This window comes from Leuciscus leuciscus (assembly GCF_965113295.1).
Source record: "Leuciscus leuciscus genome assembly, chromosome: 1".
Lineage (NCBI taxonomy): Eukaryota > Metazoa > Chordata > Actinopteri > Cypriniformes > Leuciscidae > Leuciscus > Leuciscus leuciscus.
In genome coordinates, this window is record NC_138725.1 from 72,200,598 (window position 1) to 72,217,528 (window position 16,931).

Sequence of the window (16,931 nt, forward strand, 5' to 3'; positions counted from 1 at the left end):
CACTCAAATGTAAAATAACGTGATCATCAAACATTAAACAGCTTGTAAATTAAAACTGCCTAATGTTTCCAAATGAAATGAAGCGTAACCCATGAAGAGAAAACAACAGTGAAGCTTTGGGGGTGTTGGACTCGATCTACGCTATCTGTGTTTTGATCATCGTTCTGAATCTGATCAAGGCGTAGTCTTTGACAAAAATGAGATTTTCTCAACTTTTTTGTTTAAAATGTTTCCTTTCTTTATGAAACTTACCAACATTCAAGTGTTGATTAAAAAGGATGCATGAAGCTAATAAAATGTTTTGAAAATTAAAGTACAGTTAAAGGTATTTTTCAAGTATAAAAAATAACATTTGAACATATGGTATAGGCCTACTGCAAGTGCAAAAATAATATATAAATAGTCAACTATAAGTATAATGTTAAGTTCACTTAAAGAAAACTTGTATAAAACGATAAAACTAGTTGTGCACTTAAAGTTTACTACTGTTACACTTATAGTACACTTAAACATATACTTTTATATACTAAAAGTGGGCCAATTTAGTCCCAAGTGGTATTAAAATAGTACACTTACAAGTTTACTACTATTGACATTAGCATACTTACTGCATAATGTATACTTAAAAATATACTTGAACATTACTTAAGTATACTTCATAAAATAAACTTGAAGTATACTTCTTTTTCATAAGGGTAAACAAGAATAAAGTCTAAACATATTGGACAAAACGTATAGTAAACTCAGCACTATCTAATCTTTCATTTTGCCCTGCTGTGCCATTGCTAATTATTAAACTAAAGTATAGTATATTAATTTCATTGAAAGAAAAAAGTTTGGTTACTATTCTAAACTTCTACTGTATATCAAGTAAATCTGTTATAGTTTGGTTTGACTTCGAAATTGAACTTGTAGACATAAAATGTGCGCAGATTCAAACCGATTCAAACTACAGTGAAGTGAAACTGATAGAGAAGTAGGTACAGTAAGTGGATATCCAAAAGTTCAGGTACCTCAGCTGTGAGATGTAGGGCAGACACTGAAGGAAACTCTTCATTTCACTCTCTTCCTCTGAACATCTTCTCAGCTTTACTGGTTTCTTCTCTGTCTGGAGTTTCAGCACTTCCAGGAGGACGGAGGTCTTTCTCTGTGAGAGATCTATGATCCAGACATCAGGAGACTGGAAAACTGACTGTAATGCTGGAAGGAAACTCCAGCCTGTTTGAGTCTCATAGTTCTTCACATGTGAGTAAAGATCCAGCAGGAAATCACTCTGTTTAATTCTGTCAGTCCATTGATAAGGGAAAGATGTGTATGTGCAGACTGATGATAACAGTTTCAGCGTCTGCTCTCCTGTCTGTGTCTCAGTCTCTGCTGCTTTAGTCAAGAGTCTCAGAAGAAACTTCACTTCATCACTGATGTTCCTAAAGTCAAACCTGTTTCCAAAAGAAAATTTAAATGTTGTATGTGTAGCAATCTATCACAAGGGAAATATGCAGTGTTGGTCAAGTTACTTGGAAAAAGTAATTAGTTACTGATTACTGATTACTTCTCCAAGAAAGTAATCCAGTTACTTTACTGATTACTTATTTTCAAAAGTAATTAGTTACTTTACTAGTTACTTTCTAGTTACTTTTCAAAAACATGATGCACGAAATGAATAAGCTAAAGCCATAGACCTTTCTGCTTAATTCTATTCTTTCTGCATATTCCATCATCTAAAATTTAATCAAATTAAACATTCTTTTTTAAAACTTGTTTTATTAGTTTCAGTATTTTAACTTTATGCACATTGCATCAATGACTCACTCATTAAGATGGTCGCCTGCCGCCTCCTACTGGCGGTTTATAAATATTATTTCTATGCACAAATAATATTTCTTATTTGTATATTCAAAAAATATTTTAAATAATCTCATTACATTATTTAATGCAGTTTATTTGATTGGTAACAGCCCTTTAGCATGTTATTATTCTATTGTAATTTATTGATCAAATTTAAGAATTTTAAATGAAAGATGAAGCAAACGATTAGGGAAAAATGCCCTTTATAAAGGTTAAAATATCATAAATATGCTGATTTATATATGTTAAAGCTGACTGAACTGATGAGAATACTGATTCGGAATAAATGATATTTACAACACACACACAAAAAAAAAAATTCCTGTTCTAACAAGTGTTTTTACTCAGACAAGTGAATGACCGACCGAAGGACAAATGCAAAGCCCTGGTATATTTTTCTAATTATTATTCATTTATTTACCCATAAACCTGTCTTTAGGAAGCCATAAGTTACAGTGGCAAGAATAACTTTGTGAAACCTTTGGGGGTGGTGGATAGGGTTTAAATTAAGACAGGAGTTTGCCTTAATCTAGTTGATCATGCATTTCTTTTCTTTTATTCCACAGCTGATGTGTGCAGTTTTTTATTGCTTGCATTAAAATAATTTTCTCTTGTTTTGTTTTTTAATTGCAGTCTTTTTCTTCTGCCATTCATGCTTATCAGCTCCATGCAATCTTAAGCTTTTCTTGGTTCAGCTACACACAGTCTGAAAAGGTTTTTTTTTGGCAGTTTGCTAAAATAAAAGACCCATTCTAAGAGCTGTTGTCTTTTCTACCTTGGGAAATAATGTTAAACGAACAACTTAAAAAGGCATGACAAATCATGACATAAAGACTGACATCACTCACAACGTACCAATGCATTATCCCTCATGAACAAATATAACGTGTTTGCATGTTCATACCAGTTTACCATTACGACATCATTCATGAATAAACATGACGTCTGAACACGGACAAACGGTGCGTGTTGACGCGTCAAAATTCACGCGTTTCGTTTAAAGACTTTTGAACGCGATCGCTTACCATAGTGTTTACCACTGACTTCGCGGCGCTCATGTCATTTGTCACTCACGAGTCACGGCTCACTTCGCGAGACAGTCTCGCAGTGTAACGCAGTAACGCAGCCTGCTTACAGGAAAGTAACAGTAATCTAATTACTGCTTTTGCAATTGTAATCCCTTACTTTACTCGTTACTTGAAAAAAGTAATCAGATTACAGTAACGCGTTACTTCTAACGCGTTACTGCCCATCACTGCAAATATGAGTATTTAAATATTAATTAAATATAATGAATAATTGTGTGTCTGATTGGTCCAGTCGGCACATATGAATAGACATTTCACAGAACTCTGAAAGGGGTCACACACACACACACACACACACCGAATGAGAAGCGCAGCGATGGGTCTTTAAAATTGAAACACATTGTTTTCTATGAGTGTACGAACACCGGCAGCGTCACTCGACGTCTGTCCGCGGCGCACAGATACAACACTGTTCATAATCCTGACGCACCACTGAACATAGTTTAGAATTCAATTACATTCAATTTGTCCAGAATTGTTGTTAATGCACATACTGACTTCACCCTGTGCTGCAAGATATATTTAGTTTTACATTGATAGGTTTACAGCTTGAATAAAGTCTAAACATATTGGACAAAATGTATAATAAACTCAGTCCTATCTAATCTTTCATTTTGCCCTGCTGTGCCATTGCTAATTATTAAACTAAAGTACAGTATATTAATTTCATTGAAAGAAAAAAGTTTGGTTAATATTCTAAACTTCTATTGTATATTGTAACGACAATGACTATGACATGCGGTCACATGCTGTTCAAATTAGTAAATCCTGATCTCCAAGTCTGCTTGAACGGTCAAAATTGCATCTTTGTGGCTCCCCCGAGGGACATTTGAGTCACATAAGGAAACCCTGTTTTCTTAGAATCCCCTCTAAAACCCCCATTTCAGCTCTGGACTCCCTGTGACTTTTACAACCTCACAGACTCGTGACATTCCAGAACACACACACACGTACACACACACACACACACACACACACACACACACACACACCAACATCCTTTTGTGTTTAACTTAAAATGTGTGTAACTCAGACTGGTATCTGAATTTCCTGTATGTATGTGTGATTAATGTTGTTGTGATCATACAGTTATGATCTTCGAGTGTTTGGATCTGAAATGTATTTTTGAAGAATGTTCTCCCAGTAGAATCGCATCCCGTAACCCGAGCTCATTGGCAGGTCATAAAATTTGACCACAGAGCTATCCAGCCCTATGCATGAGATAACAGGGTCGCAACATTCCAACACACACACACATACAAACACACTCTGGACTGTGAAACAGAAACCCCCTACAGAAAAGGACTTTTACCCATAAAGTCACTCCTAAAGGTACTAAATATATAAATTTGTGTGTTAAGAGGTGTGTGTAACCCATAGGAAAGCATATGTCCTATTTGTGACCTTAATAGAACTGCTATTGCCTATACAAATGCATAATAATGTATCGTTGCATGGCTACAACGCCTAGATTCTATTTTTGATATCTCTGTAATCCTCTCCAGCTAACGGAGTTGAATTCCAATAACAGAATTCAGTGATGCGCATTGTTTTATAAGTTCATATGTCTGGAGAAAATCCTCTCCAGTTAAAGTCAATCATGACTCATTCGAGTGGGCGTGTCTAACCGGACAAAGGAATCTTCCCGCTCGAAAAATCTCGACAGCTGATTCGTCCTACACGAAGGAGGGGACGGCACCTGGGACACTGATAAAAGTCCAAAATCTCTTCTCTTCGCTCTCTCATCCCACTCTCAACTCATCCAACTTCTCTGGACCCTCCTCCCCGGCGCAGCGCTTCTCCAAGGAACATCTGAAGGAGGCCCTGGCCTTCTCCATCGAACGAACCCATGTTCGAGTCGTAGCTGCCGGTCTTTGCAACTAAGATTTCCAGCCTCTCCCATCCCGGGAGACGAATCTGAACTTTTCCGGTAACGTTAAATTCAAGTGAGCCTTTACATCGTTTTTCGAAACGACCCAGAAGAAGAAGCTAGACGCAAACCAGCCGGACACGCGCACGCGCGTCCCCTTTTCAGCATCACACTGAAAGAGTACCACAACTCGCAAGTATATTGATTCCTATAAAAGCTGTTCCAGGTGTCTAGGTCTTAGGTCTGTGATTTAAGTTACCCTCTATCTTCCCTCTATATCTTTCTTTCTTTCATTCCATTTTCATTCTGATCACGCTATGTTTATGTTTTTGTTCGGTTAAATGTTTATTCGTTTGTTTGCATTTTTACGTACGTTTATGTTTGTAGTTTATATAATCTCTAGTGTGTGCCATTTTATTAATAAACCCATTTATACTTTTAACTGGCTCTGTGTTTGAAAACCCACTTTTTATAAAGTCAATGAAACAAAAGATCTATAAAGCTACAGGCTCTATATTATAAAACTACTTTGAATAGTTTTTATTAATAAACCCAAGGAGGTTTTGTCTTCGTGGCCAGAGGACAAAATTTCTTGGAGTTTTGTAAACAGGAATACTTCTTCTTAACTGTAATGATCAGACAGTACAGAACGAGGCATTTCCTATAATTGATAAAGTAAATGCATATGCGATTTATGAATTATGACCATGCGTTATAAATATTAATATTGCCAAAATTCCCTATATTCTTGAGCTAATTCGCATTAACCCAGAGGCATTTACGCTACAATATCAAGTAAATCTGTTATAGTTTTGTTGACTTCGAAATTGAACTTGTAGACATATGACCGATTCAGTTCTAAACTTCAGAAAGCTTTTAACCTTTTTGGACTTCATGTAAATCACAGGCCTAGTGCCGATGAGTCTGGATCAAATTGCCCCCATTGTCACTTTAGTGTCCTGGCAGAGGCTGAACAGAAACACCTTTGTGAGCGTCAAAAAGATCTGAATCAACTCAACTTCCCTCCAACGCCAGGAACTAAAGAACATGTGGCTTCTGGAGAAACACACCTAATATACAGAGACATTCTTTCCATTTAACTCATAATTAAGTCATCCCAGAATGTATATGATATATTCCTGTGTGTATGAATGTCCCCAGCTTATATTAGCCTAGTTACAACTTTCTAGTTGTGTTAGTTAAACTCTAAGTGCTTATAGTCTAGTGTAAGAATGTTTCTCTGCTTTGATATCTTCCAGCCATTTCTTTCTTGGTATCGAAATATTCCTCTCGTTACGCCTTAATTAATGATGTTTAGTGTGTTACAATAAAATGTATAATACTATTTTTACCATTCTTTGGAGTAAAAATGAGCAATTCTGACATCATCACTAAACATGCAGATTAGGCGTCAGAAGGAGACAAAGAAACTCTCTCCCGCTAAACGTTCCTAACTACTATTGGTCATTTCAGCCAAAATAGGTGTGGACTGATTTATCCTTAAAGGACGATGACAATAGCTCGTTTTCACTCGTTCCTTCTTCCCTGTCCGCTCTTTTTCCTGTCCTTCGGAAGAGACAACATCTTCTTGATTTCAGCAATTTTGCTTTTGAGTAAACCTCTTAAACTTCCCGTGAACGACTCGCCCTCCGGAAGAACCCAAAGAACACTTCAAGCTCACGAACCACGAGGATCTACACACACACGCACGCACGCACGCACGCACGCACGCACGCACGCACGCACGCACGCACGCACACACACACACACACACACGCACACACACACACACACGCACACACACACACACACACACACACACACACACACACACACACACACGCACACACACACACACACACACACACACGCTATGCACCAAAGAATAAGTGCAAGTATTATTTCTATGGATATTTAGATGTGTTTAAGATTGTTTGCCCCTGCCTTAAGGTGATTTCCGCTCTCTCTCTTTCTTTACTTTTTGTTATTCTGTATATATGTATTCTTTTTTTACGTGTAGTCGTATGTATTCATAGTTTCATTTATTAAAAACCATTATACGCTTGATTGTCTCTGTTGCTGCTCACAGATCATAGTCACTGAAATGTTTGATCTTCAGCCATAAGCTTTTATACTGTTGAGTACTTTAGTTAGTAATCTAATAGAACAGAAAAGTTATTCATGACCAGAAGAATAATCTTTCTTAAGAGTTGATAAGAAGATCGTACTCTTTCCTTTTTGAGCTTATTTGCTACGAATGTTAGTTGAGGTTTCTAGAACCAGTCAGTTTAATTTTCCTGACTATTTTCCAGCTTCTCTGTGAACCTTAGAAAAAGTTTATTTTATTTATTTTTTTATTTTTATTTTTTTACAATTTTACACATTTCTGCATCTAAAGGTAAATACAAAACAATATATTTTTTTTAATGATCCATTTAATACACAAAGACCTACTCCAGCTTTTTTAAACATGTTGAGCAAAAGTCTGTACAATATCAGGTACCTCAGCTGTGAGATGTAGGGCAGACACTGAAGGAAACTCTTCATTTCACTCTCTTCCTCTGAACATCCTCTCAGCTTTACTGGTTTCTTCTCTGTCTGGAGTTTCAGCACTTCCAGGAGGACGGAGGTCTTTCTCTGTGAGAGATCTATGATCCAGACATCAGGTGACAGGAAAACTGACTGTAATGCTGGAAGGAAACTCCAGCCTGTTTGAGTCTCATAGTTCTTCACATGTGAGTAAAGATCCAGCAGGAAATCACTCTGATTAATTATGTCAGTCCATTGATAAGGGAAAGATGTGTATGTGCAGACTGATGATAACAGTTTCAGCTTCTGCTCTCCTGTCTGTGTCTCAGTCTCTGCTGCTTTAGTCAAGAGTCTCAGAAGAAACTTCACTTCATCACTGATGTTCCTAAAGTCAAACCTGTTTCCAAAAGAAAATTAAAATGTTGTATGTGTAGCAATCTATCACAAGGGAAATATGAGTATTTAAATATTAATTAAATATAATGAATAATTGTGTGTCTGATTGGTCCAGTCGGCACATATGCATAGACATTTCACAGAACTCTGAAAGGGGTCACACACACACACACACACACACACACACACACACACACACACACACACACACACACACACACACCGAATGAGAAGCGCAGCGATGGGTCTTTAAAATTGAAACACATTGTTTTCTATGAGTGTACGAACACCGGCAGCGTCACTCGACGTCTGTCCGCGGCGCACAGATACAACACTGTTCATAATCCTGACGCACCACTGAACATAGTTTATAATTCAATTATATTAAATTTGTCCAGAATTGTTGTTAATGTACATACTGACTTCACCCTGTGCTGCAAGATATATTTAGTTTTACAGAGTGAATAAAGTCTACCCTTACGAAAAAGAAGTTTATTCAAGTGTGCTATTAGTATACTTCTTTTAAACTAAAAATAAGAAAGTATACTTTCAGTCTACATTTTATGTACTTTTCAGAAATATACTTCAAATTGCACTTAAGTGTACTTGACTTATACCGACAGAAAAGTCTAATGGCCTCTACTTGTTGATCGAGATATACTTAAAAGTATAATTAAGTATTCTAAGTATTCTTGGCTTGTACTTTTGTTTACTATTTTGATTGAGTAGCTTATTAAATACTTTTTTTTTTAAACATAATATTACACACTGTCTTATAAACTAACATGGTCATGTTTATATAGTAACAAGCTTTCGGGTGGAATAGCTTATAGAGTAAATAAAATAAGCATGGAACTGAACCTGATCTTGTACACAGCGATAAAAATAATGAGTTTATTCAAGTGTGCTATTAATATACTTCTTTTCAACTAAAAATAAGAAAGCATACTTTCAGTCTACATTTTATATACTTCTCAGAAATATACTTAAAATTACATGTGTACTTGACTTATACTGAGAGAAAAGTCCAAGTATATTTGGCCTGTACTTGTACTCAATCATTTGATCGAGATATACTTAAAAGTATAATTAAGTATTCAAAGTATACTTGGCTTGTAGTTGTGTTAACACTTTTGATCGAATAGCCTATTAAATATAAATAATATCGATTAAAATATTAAAATATAATGGTATACGGTAGGGGGCGCTATATAACACATCTTCTTCTAGTGCAGAATCTCCAGATCAAAACACAGGAGAAAAAGAAGCTGAAACAAGTGATAGAAGATTGCTCACTCAAATGTAAAATAACGTGATCATCAAACATTAAACAGCTTGTAAATTAAAACTGCCTAATGTTTCCAAATGAAATGAAGCGTAACCCATGAAGAGAAAACGACTGTGAAGCTTTGGGGGTGTTGGACTCGATCTACGCTATCTGTGTTTTGATCATCGTTCTGAATCTGATCAAGGCGTAGTCTTTGACAAAAATGAGATTTTCTCAACTTTTTTGTTTAAAATGTTGCCTTTCTTTATGAAACTCACTAACATTCAAGTGTTGATTAAAAAGGATGCATGAAGCTAATAAAATGTTTTGAAAATTAAAGTACAGTTAAAGGTATTTTTCAAGTATAAAAATTAACATTTGAACATATGGTATAGGCCTACTGCAAGTGCAAAAATAATATATAAATAGTCAACTATAAGTATATAGTTAACTTATAAGTTAAGTTAATATAAGTTTATAAGTTAAGTTCACTTAAAGAAAACTTGTATAAAACTACAAAACTAGTAGTTTACTGAGAGTATACTTCAAAGTGTACTTTCATAAACTAAAAATTTGCTACAAGTATTAAAATAGTAAACTTCTAGTATATCCATAAGTTCACTTGCAGTAGAAAAGAGAAACGTAATTATGAACTAGTTGTGCACTTAAAGTTTACTACTGTTACACTTATAGTACACTTAAACATATACTTTTATATACTAAAAGTGGGCCAATTTAGTCCCAAGTGGTATTAAAATAGTACACTTACAAGTTTACTACTATTGACATTAGCATACTTACTGCATAATGTATACTTAAAAATATACTTGAACATTACTTAAGTATACTTCATAAAATAAACTTGAAGTATACTTCTTTTTCATAAGGGTAAACAAGAATAAAGTCTAAACATATTGGACAAAACGTATAGTAAACTCAGCCCTATCTAATCTTTCATTTTGCCCTGTTGTGCCATTGCTAATTATTAAACTAAAGTATAGTATATTAATTTCATTGAAAGAAAAAAGTTTGGTTACTGTTCTAAACTTCTACTGTATATCAAGTAAATCTGTTATAGTTTGGTTTGACTTCGAAATTGAGCTTGTAGACATAAAATGTGTGCAGATTCAAACCGATTCAAACTACAGTGAAGTGAAACTGATAGAGAAGTAGGTACAGTAAGTGGATATCCAAAAGTTCAGGTACCTCAGCTGTGAGATGTAGGGCAGACACTGAAGGAAACTCTTCATTTCACTCTCTTCCTCTGAACATCTTCTCAGCTCTACTGGTTTCTTCTCTGTCTGGAGTTTCAGCACTTCCAGGAGGACGGAGGTCTTTCTCTGTGAGAGATCTATGATCCAGACATCAGGAGACTGGAAAACTGACTGTAATGCTGGAAGGAAACTCCAGCCTGTTTGAGTCTCATAGTTCTTCACATGTGAGCAAAGATCCAGCAGGAAATCACACTGATCAACAGGATCATCATCATTATACCACTCTTCCTCAAAAGGGAAGGTTTTGTAACTGCACACAGACGACAGCAGAGTAGAGAATCTTGTTCCTGTAACTGTGACATTTTCAACTGCAGCAACACTGAGATTCAGCAGGAGTTTCACTACAGACTTCCTCATTTCTTCATAATTATAGAACCTAAACCTGATAAAATACAGAGAAATAAAAATCTCATTAATTTATGACAACATACAGCATTTATAAATCAACTATATAGTACATAAAAACAAGTATTCTGATAAGAAGAAACATAAAAGCAACATTTATATAAGAGGACAGAATCTAATGACATTTATTACACTTTTCCCCAAGGTCCATATACAGTATAACGTGTAGCGTCTGGCCTGAATCACGATGACCAATTCAGCTCTAAACTTCAGAAAGCTTTTAATCTTTTTGGACTTCTTCATGTAAATCACAGGCCTAGTGCTGATGAGTCTGGATCAAATTGCCTCCATTGTCACTTTAGTGTCCTGGCAGAGGCTGAACAGAAACACATTTGTGAGCGTCAAAAAGATCTGAATCAACTCAACTTCCCTCCAACGCCAGGAACTAAAGAACATGTGGCTTCTGGAGAAACGCACCTAATATACAGAGATATTCTTTCCATTTAACCCATAATTAAGTCATCCCAGAATGTATATGATATATTCCTGTGTGTATGAATGTCCCCAGCTTATATTAGCCTAGTTACAACTTTCTAGTTGTGTTAGTTAAACTCTAAGTGCTTATAGTCTAGTGTAAGAATGTTTCTCTGCTTTGATATCTTCCAGCCATTTCTTTCTTGGTATCGAAATATTCTTCTTGTTACGCCTTAATTAACAATGTTTAGTGTGTTACAATAAAATGTATAATACTATTTTTTTACCATCTTTTAAAGTAAAAATGAGCAATTCTGACATCATCACTAAACATGCAGATTAGGCGTCAGAAGGAGACAAAGAAACTCTCTCCCGCTAAACGTTCCTAACTACTATTGGTCATTTCAGCCAAAATAGGTGTGGACTGATTTATCCTTAAAGGACGATGACAATAGCTCGTTTTCACTCATTCCTTCTTCCCTGTCCGCTCTTTTTCCTGTCCTTCGGATGAGACAACATCTTCTTGATTTCAGCAATTTTGCTTTTGAGTAAACCTTTTAAACTTCCCGTGAACGACTCGCCCTCCGGAAGAACCCAAAGAACACTTCAAGCTCACGAACCACGAGGATCTACACACACACACACACACACACACACACACACACACACACACACACACACACACACACACACACACACACACACACACACACACACACACACACACACACACACACACACACACACACACACACACGCTATGCACCAAAGAATAAATGCAAATATTATTTCTATGGATATTTAGATGTGTTTAAGATTGTTTGCCCCTGCCTTAAGGTGATTTGATTCTTTGCTGGCTCTCACAGATTAACTGTTTGTGATATTTGCCATTCTGTGATCTCCTCTCTCTTTCTTTCTTTACTTTTTGTTATTCTGTATATATGTATTCTTTTTTTTACGTGTAGTCGTATGTATTCATAGTTTCATTTATTAAAAACCATTATACGCTTGATTGTCTCTGTTGCTGCTCACAGATCATAGTCACTGAAATGTTTGATCTTCAGCCATAAGCTTTTATACTGTTGAGTATTTTAGTTAGTAATCTAATAGAACAGAAAAGTTATTCTTCATGACCAGAAGAATAATCTTTCTCAAGAGTTGATAAGAAGATCGTACTCTTTCCTTTTTGAGCTTATTTGCTACGAATGTTAGTTGAGGTTTCTAGAACCTGTCAGTTTAATTTTCCTGACTATTTTCCAGCTTTTCTGTGACACTTAGAATAACAGTATTTTCTTTTCTTTTTTTAAATCAATTTTACACATTTCTGCATCTAAAGGTAAATACAAAACAATATTTTTTTTAATGATCCATTTAATACACAAAGACCTACTCCAGCTTTTTTAAACATGTTGAGCAAAAGGCTGTAGAATATCAGGTACCTCAGCTGTGAGATGTAGGGCAGACACTGAAGGAAACTCTTCATTTCACTCTCTTCCTCTGAACATCCACTCAGCTTTACTGGTTTCTTCTCTGTCTGGAGTTTCAGCACTTCCAGGAGGACGGAGGTCTTTCTCTCTGAGAGATCTATGATCCAGACATCAGGTAACTGGAAAACTGACTGTAATGCTGGAAGGAAACTCCTGCCTGTTTGAGTCTCATAGTTCTTCACATGTGAGCAAAGATCCAGCAGGAAATCACACTGAACAACAGGATCATCATCATTATACCACTCTTCATCAAAAGGGAAGGTTTTGTAACTGCACACAGACGACAGCAGAGTAGAGAATCTTGTTCCTGTAACTTTGACATTTTCAACTGCAGCAACACTGAGATTCAGCAGGAGTTTCACTGCAGACTTCCTCATTTCTTCATCATTATAGCACCTAAACCTGATAAAAATACAGAGAAATAAAAATCTCATTAATTTATGACAACATACAGCATTTATAAATCAACTATATAGTACATAAAAACAAGTATTCTGATAAGAAGAAACATAAAAGCAACATTTATTTAAGAGGACAGAATCTAATGACATTTATTACACTTTTCCCCAAGGTCCATATACAGTATAACGTGTAGCGTCTGGCCTGAATCACGATGACCAATTCAGTTCTAAACTTCAGAAAGCTTTTAACCTTTTTGGACTTCATGTAAATCACAGGCCTAGTGCTGATGAGTCTGGATCAAATTGCCCCCATTGTCACTTTAGTGTCCTGGCAGAGGCTGAACAGAAACACCTTTGTGAGTGTCAAAAAGATCTGAATCAACTCAACTTCCCTCCAACGCCAGGAACTAAAGAACATGTGGCTTCTGGAGAAACGCACCTAATATACAGAGACATTCTTTCCATTTAACCCATAATTAAGTCATCCCAGAATGTATATGATATATTCCTGTGTGTATGAATGTCCCCAGCTTATATTAGCCTAGTTACAACTTTCTAGTTGTGTTAGTTAAACTATAAGTGCTTATAGTCTAGTGTAAGAATGTTTCTCTGCTTTGATATCTTCCAGCCATTTCTTTCTTGGTATCGAAATATTCTTCTTGTTACGCCTTAATTAACAATGTTTAGTGTGTTACAATAAAATGTATAATACTATTTTTACCATCTTTTAAAGTAAAAATGAGCAATTCTGACATCATCACTAAACATGCAGATTAGGCGTCAGAAGGAGACAAAGAAACTCTCTCCCGCTAAACGTTCCTAACTACTATTGGTAATTTCAGCCAAAATAGGTGTGGACTGATTTATCCTTAAAGGACGATGACAATAGCTCGTTTTCACTCATTCCTTCTTCCCTGTCCGCTCTTTTTCCTGTCCTTCGGATGAGACAACATCTTCTTGATTTCAGCAATTTTGCTTTTGAGTAAACCTCTTAAACTTCCCGTGAACGACGCACCCTCCGGAAGAACCCAAAGAACACTTCAAGCTCACGAACCACGAGGATCTACACACACACACACACACACACACACACACACACACACACACACACACACACACACACACACACACACACACACACACACACACACACACACACACGCTATGCACCAAAGAATAAATGCAAATATTATTTCTATGGATATTTAGATGTGTTTAAGATTGTTTGCCCCTGCCTTAAGGTGATTTGATTCTTTGCTGGCTCTCACAGATTAACTGTTTGTGATATTTGCCATTCTGTGATCTCCTCTCTCTTTCTTTCTTTACTTTTTGTTATTCTGTATATATGTATTCTTTTTTTTACGTGTAGTCGTATGTATTCATAGTTTCATTTATTAAAAACCATTATATGCTTGATTGTCTCTGTTGCTGCTCACAGATCATAGTCACTGAAATGTTTGATCTTCAGCCATAAGCTTTTATACTGTTGAGTACTTTAGTTAGTAATCTAATAGAACAGAAAAGTTATTCTTCATGACCAGAAGAATAATCTTTCTCAAGAGTTGATAAGAAGATCGTACTCTTTCCTTTTTGAGCTTATTTGCTACGAATGTTAGTTGAGGTTTCTAGAACCTGTCAGTTTAATTTTCCTGACTATTTTCCAGCTTCTCTGTGACACTTAGAATAACTTTTTTTTTTTGAATCAATTTTACACATTTCTGCATCTAAAGGTAAATACAAAACAATATTTTTTTAATGATCCATTTAATACACAAAGACCTACTCCAGCTTTTTTAAACATGTTGAGCAAAAGGCTGTAGAATATCAGGTACCTCAGCTGTGAGATGTAGGACAGACACTGAAGGAAACTCTTCATTTCACTCTCTTCCTCTGAACATCCTCTCAGCTCTACTGGTTTCTTCTCTGTCTGGAGTTTCAGCACTTCCAGGAGGACGGAGGTCTTTCTCTGGGAGAGATCTATGATCCAGACATCAGGAGACTGGAAAACTGACTGTAAAGCTGGAAGGAAACTCTTGCCTGTTTGAGTCTCATAGTTCTTCACATGTGAGTAAAGATCCAGCAGGAAATCACTCTGTTTAATTCTGTCAGTCTTTTGATAAGGAAAAGATGTGTAGGTGCAGACTGATGATAACAGTTTCAGCTTCTGCTCTCCTGTCTGTGTCTCAGTCTCTGCTGCTTTAGTCAAGAGTCTCAGAAGAAACTTCACTTCATCACTGATGTTCCTAAAGTCAAACCTGTTTCCAAAAGAAAATTAAAATGTTGTATGTTTAGCAATCTATCACAAGGGAAATATGAGTATTTAAATATTAATTAGATATGATGAATAATTGTGTGTCTGATTGGTCCAGTCGGCACATATGAATAGACATTTCACAGAACTCTGAAAGGGGTCACACACACACACACACACACACACACACACACACACACACACACACACACACACACACACACACCGAATGAGAAGCGCAGCGATGGGTCTTTAAAATTGAAACACATTGTTTCCTATGAGTGTACGAACACCGGCAGCGTCACTCGACGTCTGTCCGCGGCGCACAGATACAACACTGTTCATAATCCTGACGCACCACTGAACATAGTTTATAATTCAATTACATTCAATTTGTTGTTAATGCACATACTGACTTCATCCTGTGCTTCAAGATACATTTAGTTTTACATTGATAGGTTTACAGCTTGAATAAAGTCTAAACATATTGGACAAAATGTATAATAAACTCAGCCCTATCTAATCTTTCATTTTGCCCTGTTGTGCCATTGCTAATTATTAAACTAAAGTACAGTATATTAATTTCATTGAAAGAAAAAAGTTTGGTTAATATTCTAAACTTCTACTGTATATCAAGTAAATCTGTTATAGTTTTGTTGACTTCAAAATTGAGTTTGTAGACATATGACCGATTCAGCTCTAAGCTTCAGAAAGCTTTTAATCTTTTTGGACTTCATGTAAATCACAGGCCTAGTGCCGATGAGTCTGGATCAAATTGCCTCCATTGTCACTTTAGTGTCCTGGCAGAGGCTGAACAGAAACACATTTGTGAGCGTCAAAAAGATCTGAATCAACTCAACTTCCCTCCAACGCCAGGAACTAAAGAACATGTGGCTTCTGGAGAAACGCACCCAATATACAGAGATATTCTTTCCATTTAACTCATAATTAAGTCATCCCAGAATGTATATGATATATTCCTGTGTGTATGAATGTCCCCAGCTTATATTAGCCTAGTTACAACTTTCTAGTTGTGTTAGTTAAACTCTAAGTGCTTATAGTCTAGTGTAAGAATGTTTCTCTGCTTTGATATCTTCCAGCCATTTCTTTCTTGGTATCAATATATTCCTCTCGTTACGCCTTAATTAATGATGTTTAGTGTGTTACAATAAAATGTATAATACTATTTTTACCATCCTTTGGAGTAAAAATGAGCAATTCTGACATCATCACTAAACATGCAGATTAGGCGTCAGAAGGAGACAAAGAAACTCTCTCCCGCTAAACGTTCCTAACTACTATTGGTCATTTCAGCCAAAATAGGTGTGCACTGATTTATCCTTAAATGACGATGACAATAGCTCGTTTTCACTCGTTCCTTCTTCCCTGTCCGCTCTTTTTCCTGTCCTTCGGATGAGACAACATCTTTGAGTACGCTTTAGAAAATATGCTTTTGAGTAAACCTCTTAAACTTCCCGTGAACGACTCGCCCTCCGGAAGAACCCAAAGAACACTTCAAGCTCACGAACCACGAGGATCTACACACACACACACACACACACACACACACACACACACACACACACACACACACACACACACACACACGCTATGCACCAAAGAATAAGTGCAAGTATTATTTCTATGGATATTTAGATGTGTTTAAGATTGTTTGCCCCTGCCTTAAGGTGATTTCCTCTCTCT

General features: G+C 36.2%; 1 protein-coding gene across 1 annotated transcript in view; it reads right to left on the minus strand.

The window, feature by feature from the left end:
* LOC309509747 (uncharacterized protein) overlaps positions 1-16,931 on the minus strand; it is a 150,364-nt gene that overhangs the window by 127,947 nt on the left and 5,486 nt on the right. Inside the window, exons 3-7 of the mRNA XM_082184566.1 lie at positions 14,809-15,231; positions 12,528-12,977; positions 10,202-10,651; positions 7,307-7,729; positions 1,014-1,436 (exon numbers count right to left, since the gene is read on the minus strand). Coding sequence (XP_082040692.1) covers positions 1,014-1,436; positions 7,307-7,729; positions 10,202-10,651; positions 12,528-12,977; positions 14,809-15,231 — 2,169 coding nt within the window. The remainder of the gene's footprint in view (positions 1-1,013; positions 1,437-7,306; positions 7,730-10,201; positions 10,652-12,527; positions 12,978-14,808; positions 15,232-16,931) is intronic.